This window comes from Pleurodeles waltl, chromosome 3_1 (genome assembly GCF_031143425.1).
Source record: "Pleurodeles waltl isolate 20211129_DDA chromosome 3_1, aPleWal1.hap1.20221129, whole genome shotgun sequence".
Taxonomy (NCBI): Eukaryota; Metazoa; Chordata; class Amphibia; order Caudata; family Salamandridae; genus Pleurodeles; species Pleurodeles waltl.
In genome coordinates this window covers 1,721,146,683-1,721,158,795 of record NC_090440.1, presented here as the reverse complement: position 1 = coordinate 1,721,158,795, position 12,113 = coordinate 1,721,146,683, and the positions used below count along the sequence as shown (strand labels likewise).

The 12,113-nt window shown below is 43.5% G+C and overlaps 1 protein-coding gene across 1 annotated transcript in view; it reads right to left on the bottom strand.

Moving 5' to 3' along the window:
• Nucleotides 1–12,113, bottom strand: part of ATIC (5-aminoimidazole-4-carboxamide ribonucleotide formyltransferase/IMP cyclohydrolase) — a 181,012-nt gene that overhangs the window by 128,808 nt on the left and 40,091 nt on the right. The window contains exon 7 of the mRNA XM_069225634.1: nt 3,315–3,471. Within this exon, the coding sequence (XP_069081735.1) occupies nt 3,315–3,471 (157 nt within the window). The remainder of the gene's footprint in view (nt 1–3,314; nt 3,472–12,113) is intronic.

Sequence of the window (12,113 nt, the reverse complement as noted above, 5' to 3'; positions counted from 1 at the left end):
AACTGATGTGTACTTGTTTTTGTTGATAGGTTAACAGTTTTACATATTTTATGTTGTTCCCATCTGCATTGCACGCATATCTGCTCTTCTTTTGAACTAACCAATAAAAAATATAAAATAAAGTCCACCTAATTGATCAAATGTAATTGAATGGTGGGGCACACAGAATAGTGAATGGATAAAAGGTGCAGTTAAATTAGGAGTTCTCTTGAGGGGAGAAAAATTACGGTATGAACATTGAGTCACCCTAAATTTTAACTGAACACTAAAAACTTGGCACGAAGCAAATCTGTTACAAACAAGAGAATTAATCATTGTCAGAGTGCCCTCTTATGTACCAACCAAAAGAGATATGCATGCATTAGGACAACTGCCTTCTGTTTAGACAGAAGATATTTGTGAGAATAGTGTTACTGAGATAGATATATCTATCTATCTATCTATCTATCTATCTAGATAGATATATATTTTGTTTTTAGGAAGGTCCTCTCTAAAACACCAACTGTTATATAGAGGTTAATAGGGAGCAAAATGGCAAATGAACAAAACTATTAAGATTGCGCAGAATCTGCATGTATCAACATTTTTATACAATCATCTGATGCATAAACTCCTGCCAACACCAGAAGACTGTAGATGTACTGATCTTTTGGAGAAAACCATGTCTCTTGCAGGATAAGTTAATTTATGTTTTAATTTTTTTACAGTATTAGCAAGGTGAAGCCATTATCAAGAGAATAATAATGTTGTAGTGTACCCCACAAGAAGCAAACTGTTATGACTAGCAGATTTGTGTAACCATGTCAGGTATTACCATCCAGACTGTAGCAAAAGAGATTATCAATGTTGGAAAGAACATTTACGGTAAACAGTCAACCAGCAGGAAGTGACACTGTTTTTAGACCAGGGTACAGACTTTCTTTTTTACTATTCACATCCTTGAAAAATTAGTCATCTGTTTAGCTACAATTAGTCCAATAAACAGAGAGATGGGGAGGATTTATGGTCCAGTGTATGGCCTCCCAATAGATATGCTAATAAAGATAATACACTGTTCCAGCTAGAAAAGGAGAGGATACTCTAGAGGGGTCCTAATCTTTAGGATCAAAATACCTCACACACCCGAAAGAGTGTCATGATTTATCGTCTGAGTTGCTCCTCGTCAGACCGGCGCTGCAATGTCTGACGGGCACCACCCCGAATTGGGGGGGGGGGGGGGGCTCTTTCCCGGAATTCTTCATCAGTGATGATGCTACGACCCTACATAGGAGTGTAAAGGAAGGCGATCAAGAGATAGGGGTTTTTAAGATTGACTTTCTAATCCTGAAGTGAATAATCTATTTATTAGTCTAAACGAGGATCAGAGGCCAAGATAAAAAATAGTCACAGGAGTGAAACAGAGGTAATGGTCAATCACTCTAACGAAAAAGAACAGAGGGACTGTGGGTTCAGACTGGGGTTGCAAGTTATGGGGGAGAAGGGTTTCTGAAGACTACATGCTTCTACCAGTAGCAACCCCATACAGCATCCCTGTAAGATGCCAAACCTCCTGCCTGCAAAGGTCTTGCCTCAGATGTCCAATCACATCCTTCCAGATGAACACTTGCAAACCTTGAACTGATCCCAGCACACTACTGTAATTAACACTGGTAACAAGCTTCAGATACGATACCCTCACTATTCAGCAACATGACCCGAAATATACTACCCCTTTTGCTCACGAAGCAAGCATTTAGAAGCCCTAGTCAGCTTCAATAAGTCACCCCTGAAAGTCTATTAACTGAAAGAACACTTCTTCAGGTTCTCTTGTGTGCATTACATTCTATGGGTCAAGTGTTTGTCATCCTGACTGAACAGTGTCTAGGAAACCTTCGAATAGGAGGACAAAGATAGGTTTCAAAGTGGTCAGTGGTTAAAGATTTACAGCCACCCATGCACTAAATAATGGACCCTGGCAGGCTATTGTGCGTCGTGGATCTACCATGTGCCCCACCAATAAATACATTGACAGATGCCACCAAAACCTTTAAAGAAAAATAAACACTGAAAACGGTACAAAAAAGGTAATGGGTGATTTATATGCTTAACTGGAGGGTACTACACCACTCATGCACCATCCTGGAAATCAACAAAAAGCAGATCAGTAGGTAGCCTCTCTGCACAAACTGCTGGGGAGAACTGGGATTAAGAGTTAGCAGAGGGCAATCTGTCCCTATTTTCACAACAAATGCCCACTAGTCATCTGGAGCCTGGAAGCTCTAATAACACTGCTGCTCATTTCCAGATTCAAGCCATCCCCCACACACTCCCAGCTGAGTTTGGTGAATGTTATATTGGATCTTGGAAGATCTAGCAGCTTTGGTTCAACCCATTCTCACTCACCCATCTGACCCAGACAGAAGAGGTTTACTGACTGAAGCAGGGGAAACAAAATTATACCACTTAAAAGGCAACAGAAAGAAAAAGTTTACACAAGTGTCCTTAATTATTTATTTTAAGGCAATACTTATATTTCAAAATAAAATATTCAAGTCTTTAGGAACTTGACAACCGTGGAGATAGATATTCATGTCTACAAAGGAAGATCCTAGGACAAAGATTTCATGGTATTAGAGGGTCATCTAACTGGGTTTAATCTGACTACTCGCATTGGCGTCCAAACACGGAGACACAGTTTTTTTTCTTTTTTGGACATGATCCTGTATTAAAGGATGTGGATTTCTAGTTGATATAGGATACAGTGGGAGAACATATGCATTTGGGTGGTTATTATTACTGTTTGACATTGAATCTTTGCGGATAGATAAGCCCTGAAGAAGTCGTATGGGATGTAATATCTCCCAAGACGAAACACGTGTTGGCTGGAATTGCAATTTTCTTTGGATCAATGACTACTTGATGTGAAGACACATTTCAAATAAATTACTGGATTCACCGGATGGTTTTTGGAATTTTGTCTATTGTGACATGGACGGATAAAAACATTTTCCATTATACTTGCACACCAATTTTCAGAAGTCAATAAGTGGGGGGCCTCATTGTGTGTTTTTCTTAGTATGTGAGGTTTACTTAAACCTTTAAGGGTTGGGTGTTTCCCTTTTGGGGTTACCCCGTTTAATAATACTTAGGGCTGATTTGTATCCTGAGCGCCATATTCCCTCATCTATACACCCCATTATTTTAATCTGACTAACAGTTCAAAAACTTCTGCTGCCTTTGGTTTGCATATGATAGGACAATGTTATTAAAGAGGTTAAAAGGCAAGATATGGCAGAGGGTTCTCAAGCGCTAGTGGTATATATATTCTGCCTTACCTGTGAGAGGCAGCTTGGCCTGCAGTGTATAAAGTTGTGCAGGAGTCTGGTGTGGGTTCATGCCATACCGCAGGGGCAGGTGAGCCACCCCTTTACTGTACTCCTTCCTGAAGTAATCCGAGATGGCATCATCATACTGTGCAGTGTGGATAAAAGCCTGAAACAAAGGACTGATCAGTTTAAGTTTACAATGGCAAAGCTGGTTTATTATGCAGTACAAAAAACTTTAATTTAGAGGTGATCGCTTCATATGCATGTAAACAGACTTTTGGAAAAGGAAGATTTTCTGTAGCACTGTTATGAAGTCAGTGGCCACTCCCAGAGGTAACAGTGGAGAAGACAAGCTGTTTTGCATCTGCATCAAGCTAATCTTGCAACATTAGATTTGTTGCAATAACAGTAGATTTGAATACTCTGCATTCAGACTGGTAACAACTTCTGTCATGACATGAACAGTAGGTTTGAGGGGTGCATTAGGGCTACAGAAACAGAATGTCTCCAAAAATATTTTCAATTCAAGTTAAATCTACAGCTACAAGTGTAACGTTGGAAAAGGGATTGTAACTGGTGATGGTTTTCACTTGGGCAAAAATGGACTGTTACTGGTCATGATTTTTGCTTGGGGGAGTAAAAAAAAAAAATAATAAATATATCTGCATTTCTAGCATGCTGGTGTTCCGCAGAAATCACTGATAAAAAAGCTACCACAAACCAGGTTATTGCTTTCAAATATAATCCCCCTCAATCACAAACTAACCAAAAGGGCTATAGTAAGCACAAAGGCCTGTATTAAAAATGGCTTTAAATTAAGAAGTGGAATCCTTCAAAGATGGGTCATTTAAGCAAATACAAAAATTTGGGAAAAGATTTGGTGCAATGGCAAATTTAATGTTATATGCAACGCAAACTCAGATTGATCAAAGATTGAGCTAGAAGGGGTAAGCAAATTGTCAAGTTTGTCTCATGAACCTCACCCGCTTATCACAAAAGCAAAACTACAGAATGTGTTTTTCACAAGTCTTACCGAAGTTTAAAAAAAAGTTCGTGTGTTGACAAGACTACTTGCCATTTTGTGTGTCTAGTTGATAATATATAAAAATGAGGGAAACTGCAGAGTAAGGGCCTAATAAAGGGCGTTGTGTTGTAAAAGCCATTTGGCATTGCGAGATTTTTATACTCTTCAATCAGATTGTACATCGTATCAATTGCAAGAATGTTTTAAGAAAAAAGTCGCTTTTTTTGTGGCATTAAAATCAGTCGCTCTCTAACGAGCTTCAGGTGTTTGATAAATTATTGGTAATACTCTGTGTATCGGGCCAGCTTTTGGTTATGGAATACAGGTTCTGGCCACTGGGTACGAAATAGTCATTTTATTATTGCACCAAGGTAATGGACAAGTAATTTTAAACGTTGCTTTAAAGACAGTTGCTGATTATTTTTTTTCCAACCAATTTTAATCAACCATTAACATGAATTAAGAATGTGCCCTAGTGCTCAAATTGTTTAGAAACAAAATAAGAGCTAGGCCATGCAAGTCTAATTTCACATGGCCATTTAATGCACAAGTACCTCACTGCACTGTACTTGAGAAAAAGAAATGCATCGGCACAACCCATCAAGAGGAAAAAAGTGCTCTGGTCTCTCAACAATAAGGGCCTGTGCCGCCTACCAGTTAAGCACGGTTTCACCTCTGGATAAAAAGCAACAACACTACTCACTGGGCTCCTTAATGATCCAAATGAAGCCTCGTAAGTAGTAAAAATACGACAAAGCTGTTTGGTTATTTCTGCCATGTTTATCGAGCACAGAGAAGTAAAGCATGCTTTAATAGTGGGAAAAGCTAGGACTCTGCTTAAGGGTCAGAAAAAGCAGAGCTCTGTAAAGTAAATGAAGACCAATAATATGAAACAGTTCTAACTTGAGACATTTCAGTGATGCTAGGAAAATGCTGGTCAAATTTGCCAGGCAATACCTAACTTTTTTCTGCTAAAATGATGTGAAAGAATAGTGTGGGTCCTTTAAGAGAAACATTTTCTCTCAAAACATCCTTGAAAGATTCTACTTTAATAATCTAAAAAAATGGCATTCAAATAGAATCAATCAATAGATTTGTAGACAGTTTACTGTCGCCCTCGAAGGTATCCAGGACCTGGCAAGGTCCACTTTATTAGCCGAACAGATTTACATACCTCACAAGTATGATCAATCTGTGGTTGCAAATTATAAAAGAAAGAAAACGTAAAAAAATAAAAAATAAATAAATAATAAAAAAAAACCACACACACACACACACACACACACGCAAGCAAAATAAACCCTGCTGTATTTTACCAACGTTACTGTGTTAGGAGAGCAGACGGCCTCATTTATAGTGCCATAGCAGCTGTTCACATAATGTGTTTATACTACAAGAGGCCTTTAAACAATGCATCTCCTGTCCCGCGCAGAAGCAAAGTAGGGATTACTCTCAATCTTCTAATAAGAGCATTCGCAGTTGGTGTACGATCAGAAGAACAAGATCTCACAAAAATCCACCTTCAATAGTCATGCAAAATAACAGAGATTTAAGTTTAAAGCTTTTGGTGGCATCGCAAGCAAAAGGCCTCTCCCGCAGACGCAATGGAATGGTAGTTAAACAAATAGAGGAAACAGAATTTGCAGACCAAAAAAAAAAAACTCAAGTCGGTTTAATGTGTTTTTACAAAAATACTATATCCAAACAGTCACTTAAACTAGCTGGATAAAAAGCCTGAAATATGCAGAAAGAATGGTATTTTGGGGTATAATTTAAGGAAAATGGCTTAACATGTGAAAAACCCTTTTTTGGGAGGAGGAGGTCATTTAGCAGCTGGTATTTCGCCCTTCAATGTAAGGCCAGCTGACCATGGACAGCTAGGGTAAGGGGCTCTGGGTAGATGGCAGAGTACAAGTATTTAGAGCTCTTGTGCACGCTACATATTTGGGTGAAAAAAAAAAAACCGTGACCGTCTTGCCTTTCTATGTGGAGACCGTGATCCATATTTGGTTCTCCCATGTTTGAGCAGGATAGGAGGCTTGGGATAGCCTACCAGAGTGGGATGCAGACTGTAGAAACATTCTTTCTAATATAAAGGGACCATAATGAAAGGGTTGCTCTATCAGAGCATAGACCCCAACCTACTTAATAAGCTCAAAAGTGTGTCTAGATTAACAGCTCCGATTGGTTTTATTAAATGAAAAAACAAACAAATACTAAACACTCAAGTTGAGGTTTAGGGTATTTAGAATACCCCTTTCATCTTACTCCTTGCAAGCCGTATATAGTATTTGCTCTCTAAGAGCGACCTGGTCTTTACGGTCGAAACTGTATAGACAGAGGTACAACTGTTGATACTCAAACATTCCCTCACTCCCAGAGTATATATGGGACCTTTGAACTGGACGAGGCTCCTGAGAAAGGAAGAGGAATGACCGAGGCACTTTTGTTGCAAAGGGCAGTTTCTGCCCCTTCCTGCCTCTCTCTTCCCCAGATGTGTTACTGAAAACATTTTTCAAAGAAGGCCTCTACCACTGTTGTGCCTTTGCTGTTTCCTTGAGATAGGGACCTGCAACAGACATCCAAAAGTTACTGATTAATACAGGAGTCAAGGGCAATGAGTAGGTGGAATTTCCAAGCAGTCTAGAAAACGAATTGGTCATATCATCCACATAAGTGGCAGGTTTTTGTTTGCCATTGCTATAAATCTGTGGCAAAGGTTAGCAGAAAGACCACCAATATTAAAAGTATTGTATAGGTGGCATTACACACCAGCTAGGTAACAACACTTCAACCTTAACTAGAACCGACTATCTCCAATCAATTGAAGTAATAAATATTCTTAACCTGAATCAGGCCCGAACTATAAGGCTGATCACATATAGAAACTAATGTTTGCATCAGGTGACCTTTCTTACCCAACAACCACCCTTGGAATCCCTTGATTGGATCACACAGTTATACCATTTACTATGGTTAATGCTGAGAACCCAAGCAAACTAAATTCTCAAAGGCCTCCCAAAACGCGTATGTGGTCAAAAACAACCACCACAGTAGCCAGGGGCAGACATTCAAGATTGCTTGTGGTCCCATCCCATCAATAATGATCCTTGCTAGTAAAAACCTTAAGACACTCACTAGTTTGAAATGAGCATAGCTGTTTTCGGGCCAAATACATCATCTTTAAGCATACTGACTAAACGGTTTTCAAAAGCTTTAAAACAAAAATACCCAATAAGAAATCTTGAAATGCTATGTCAAAAAATAAATTGACGGACAAAGGTACTTTCATAAAACTGTTCAAATATACATCTTAGTAAAAAGGTTAAAAGAAGTACTTTAAAACAAATCTCAGCTCAATTAATTCCTTAATGCCATTCTTCCTCCAACAAAGATGCTCTACTGTGCCAGGAACTAGTTGGCAACTGTAAGGAAATGCCTCCTTGGCATGGTTACCCCCTGACTTTTTGCCTTTGCTGATGCTATGTTTTGATTTGAAAGTGTGCTGAGGCCTGCTAACCATGCCCCAGCACCAGTGTTCTTTCTCTAACCTGTACTTTTGTTTTCACAATTGGCACACCCTGGCATCCAGGTAAGTCCCTTGTAACTTGGACCAAGGGCCCTGATGCCAGGGAAGGTCTCTAAGGGCTGCAGCATATCTTATGCCACCCTGGGGACCCCTCACTCAGCACAGACATACTGCTTGCCAGCTTGTGTGTGCTGGCGAGGACAAAACGAGTAAGTCGACATGGCACTCCCCTCAGGGTGCCATGCCAACCTCACACTGCCTATGCAGTATAGATCAGTCACCCCTCTAGCAGGCCTTACAGCCCTAAGGCAGGGTGCACTATACCATAGGTGTGGGCACCAGTGCATGAGCACTGTGCCCCTACAGTGTCTAAGCCAAACCTTAGACATTGTAAGTGCAGAGTAGCCATAAGAGTATATGGTCTGGGAGTCTGTCAGGCACGAACTCCACAGCACCATAATGGCTACACTGGAAACTGGGAAGTTTGGTATCAAACTTCTCAGCACAATAAATGCACACTGATGCCAGTGTACATTTTATTGTAACATACACCCCAGAGGGCACCTTAGAGGTGCCCCCTGAAACCTTAACCAACTACCCGTGTAGGCTGACTGGTTTTAGCAGCCTGCCACACTCAAGACATGTTGCTGGCCACATGGGGAGAGTGCCTTTGCCACTCTGTGGCTAGTAACAAAGCCTGCACTGGGTGGAGATGCTTATCACCTCCCCCTTGCAGGAGCTGTAACACCTGGCGGTAAGCCTCAAAGGCTCGCCTCCTTTGTTACAGCACCACAGGGCATTCCAGCTAGTGGAGTTGCCCGCCCCCTCCAGCCACGGCCCCACTTTTAGCGGCTAGGCCGGAGGAGATAATGAGAAAAACAAGGAGGAGTCACTGGCCAGTCAGGACAGCCCCGAAGGCAACAGGAGCTGAAGTGACTGACTTTTAGGAATATTCCATCTTGCAGATCGAGGATCCCCCCAATAGGGATAGGGATGTGACCCCTGCCCTTGGGAGGAGGCACAAAGAGGGTGTAGCCATCCTCAGGGCTAGTAGCCATTGGCTACTGTCCTCCCTGACCTAAACACACCCCTAAATTCTGTATTTAGGGGCTCCCCTGAACCTAGGAACTCAGATTCCTGCAACCTAAGAAGAGGACTGCTAAGCTGAAAAACACTGCAGAGAAGACGGAGACACCAACTGCTTTGGCCCCAGGTACTTACCTGCTGGGAGACTGGAACCGGGTGTAGGAAGTTGGCTCTGTATGTGCTATTTCAAAGTAAGGAATAGCATGCACAGAGTCCAAGGGTTCCCCTTAGAGGTAAAATAGTGGTAAAAATAGATAATACTAATGCTCTATTTTGTGGTAGTGTGGTCGAGCAGTAGGCTTATCCAAGGAGTAGTGTTAAGCATTTGTTGTACATACACATAGACAATAAATGAGGTACACACACTCAGAGACAAATCCAGCCAATAGGTTTTTATATAGAAAAATATCTTTTCTTAGTTTATTTTAAGAACCACAGGTTCAAATTCTACATGTAATATCTCATTCGAAAGGTATTGCAGGTAAGTACTTTAGGAACTTCAAATCATAAAAATTGCTTGTATACTTTACAAGTTATTGACAAATAGCTGTTTTAAAAGTGGACACTTAGTGCAATTTTCACAGTTCCTGGGGGAGGTAAGTTTTTGTTAGTTTTACCAGGTAAGTAAGACACTTACAGGGTTCAGTTCTTGGTCCAAGGTAGCCCACCGTTGGGGGTTCAGAGCAACCCCAAAGTCACCACACCAGCAGCTCAGGGCCGGTCAGGTGCAGAGTTCAAAGTGGTGCCCAAAACACATAGGCTAGAATGGAGAGAAGGGGGTGCCCCGGTTCCGGTCTGCTTGCAGGTAAGTACCCGCGTCTTCGGAGGGCAGACCAGGGGGGTTTTGTAGGGCACCGGGGGGGACACAAGTCCACACAGAAATTTCACCCTCAGCAGCGCGGGGGCGGCCGGGTGCAGTGTAGGAACAGGCGTCGGGTTCGCAATGTTAGTCTATGAGAGATCTCGGGATCTCTTCAGCGCTGCAGGCAGGCAAGGGGGGGGTTCCTCGGGGAAACCTCCACTTGGGCAAGGGAGAGGGACTCCTGGGGGTCACTTCTCCAGTGAAAGTCCGGTCCTTCAGGTCCTGGGGGCTGCGGGTGCAGGGTCTCTCCCAGGCGTCGGGACTTTTGGATTCAAAGAGTCGCGGTCAGGGGAAGCCTCGGGATTCCCTCTGCAGGCGGCGCTGTGGGGGCTCAGGGGGGACAGGTTTTGGTACTCACAGTATCAGAGTAGTCCTGGGGTCCCTCCTGAGGTGTTGGATCTCCACCAGCCGAGTCGGGGTCGCCGGGTGCAGTGTTGCAAGTCTCACGCTTCTTGCGGGGAGCTTGCAGGGTTCTTTCAAAGCTGCTGGAAACAAAGTTGCAGCCTTTCTTGGAGCAGGTCCGCTGTCCTCGGGAGTTTCTTGTCTTTTCGAAGTAGGGGCAGTCCTCAGAGGATGTCGAGGTCGCTGGTCCCTTTGGAAGGCGTCGCTGGAGCAGGATCTTTGGAAGGCAGGAGACAGGCCGGTGAGTTTCTGGAGCCAAGGCAGTTGTCGTCTTCTGGTCTTCCGCTGCAGGGGTTTTCAGCTGGGCAGTCCTTCTTCTTGTAGTTGCAGGAATCTGATTTTCTAGGGTTCAGGGTAGCCCTTAAATACTAAATTTAAGGGTGTGTTTAGGTCTGGGGGGTTAGTAGCCAATGGCTACTAGCCCTGAGGGTGGGTACACCCTCTTTGTGCCTCCTCCCAAGGGGAGGGGGTCACAATCCTAACCCTATTGGGGGAATCCTCCATCTGCAAGATGGAGGATTTCTAAAAGTTAGAGTCACCTCAGCTCAGGACACCTTAGGGGCTGTCCTGACTGGCCAGTGACTCCTCCTTGTTATTCTCATTATCTTCTCCGGCCTTGCCGCCAAAAGTGGGGCCTGGCCGGAGGGGGCGGGCAACTCCACTAGCTGGAGTGTCCTGCTGGGTTGGCACAAAGGAGGTGAGCCTTTGAGGCTCACCGCCAGGTGTGACAATTCCTGCCTGGGAGAGGTGTTAGCATCTCCACCCAGTGCAGGCTTTGTTACTGGCCTCAGAGTGACAAAGGCACTCTCCCCATGGGGCCAGCAACATGTCTCGGTTTGTGGCAGGCTGCTAAAACTAGTCAGCCTACACAGATAGTCGGTTAAGTTTCAGGGGGCACCTCTAAGGTGCCCTCTGTGGTGTATTTTACAATAAAATGTACACTGGCATCAGTGTGCATTTATTGTGCTGAGAAGTTTGATACCAAACTTCCCAGTTTTCAGTGTAGCCATTATGGTGCTGTGGAGTTCGTGTTTGACAGACTCCCAGACCATATACTCTTATGGCTACCCTGCACTTACAATGTCTAAGGTTTTGTTTAGACACTGTAGGGGTACCATGCTCATGCACTGGTACCCTCACCTATGGTATAGTGCACCCTGCCTTAGGGCTGTAAGGCCTGCTAGAGGGGTGTCTTACCTATACTGCATAGGCAGTGAGAGGCTGGCATGGCACCCTGAGGGGAGTGCCATGTCGACTTACTCGTTTTGTCCTCACTAGCACACACAAGCTGGCAAGCAGTGTGTCTGTGCTGAGTGAGAGGTCTCCAGGGTGGCATAAGACATGCTGCAGCCCTTAGAGACCTTCCTTGGCATCAGGGCCCTTGGTACTAGAAGTACCAGTTACAAGGGACTTATCTGGATGCCAGGGTCTGCCAATTGTGGATACAAAAGTACAGGTTAGGGAAAGAACACTGGTGCTGGGGCCTGGTTAGCAGGCCTCAGCACACTTTCAATTGTAAACATAGCATCAGCAAAGGCAAAAAGTCAGGGGGCAACCATGCCAAGGAGGCATTTCCTTACACAACCCCCCCCCAAACGAAAGAGGATGAGACTAACCTTTCCCAAGAGAGTCTTCATTTTCTAAGTGGAAGAACCTGGAAAGGCCATCTGCATTGGCATGGGCAGTCCCAGGTCTGTGTTCCACTATAAAGTCCATTCCCTGTAGGGAGATGGACCACCTCAACAGTTTAGGATTTTCACCTTTCATTTGCATCAGCCATTTGAGAGGTCTGTGGTCAGTTTGAACTAGGAAGTGAGTCCCAAAGAGGTATGGTCTCAGCTTCTTCAGGGACCAAACCACAGCAAAGGCCTCCCTCTCAATGGCGCTCCAACGCTGCTCCCTGGG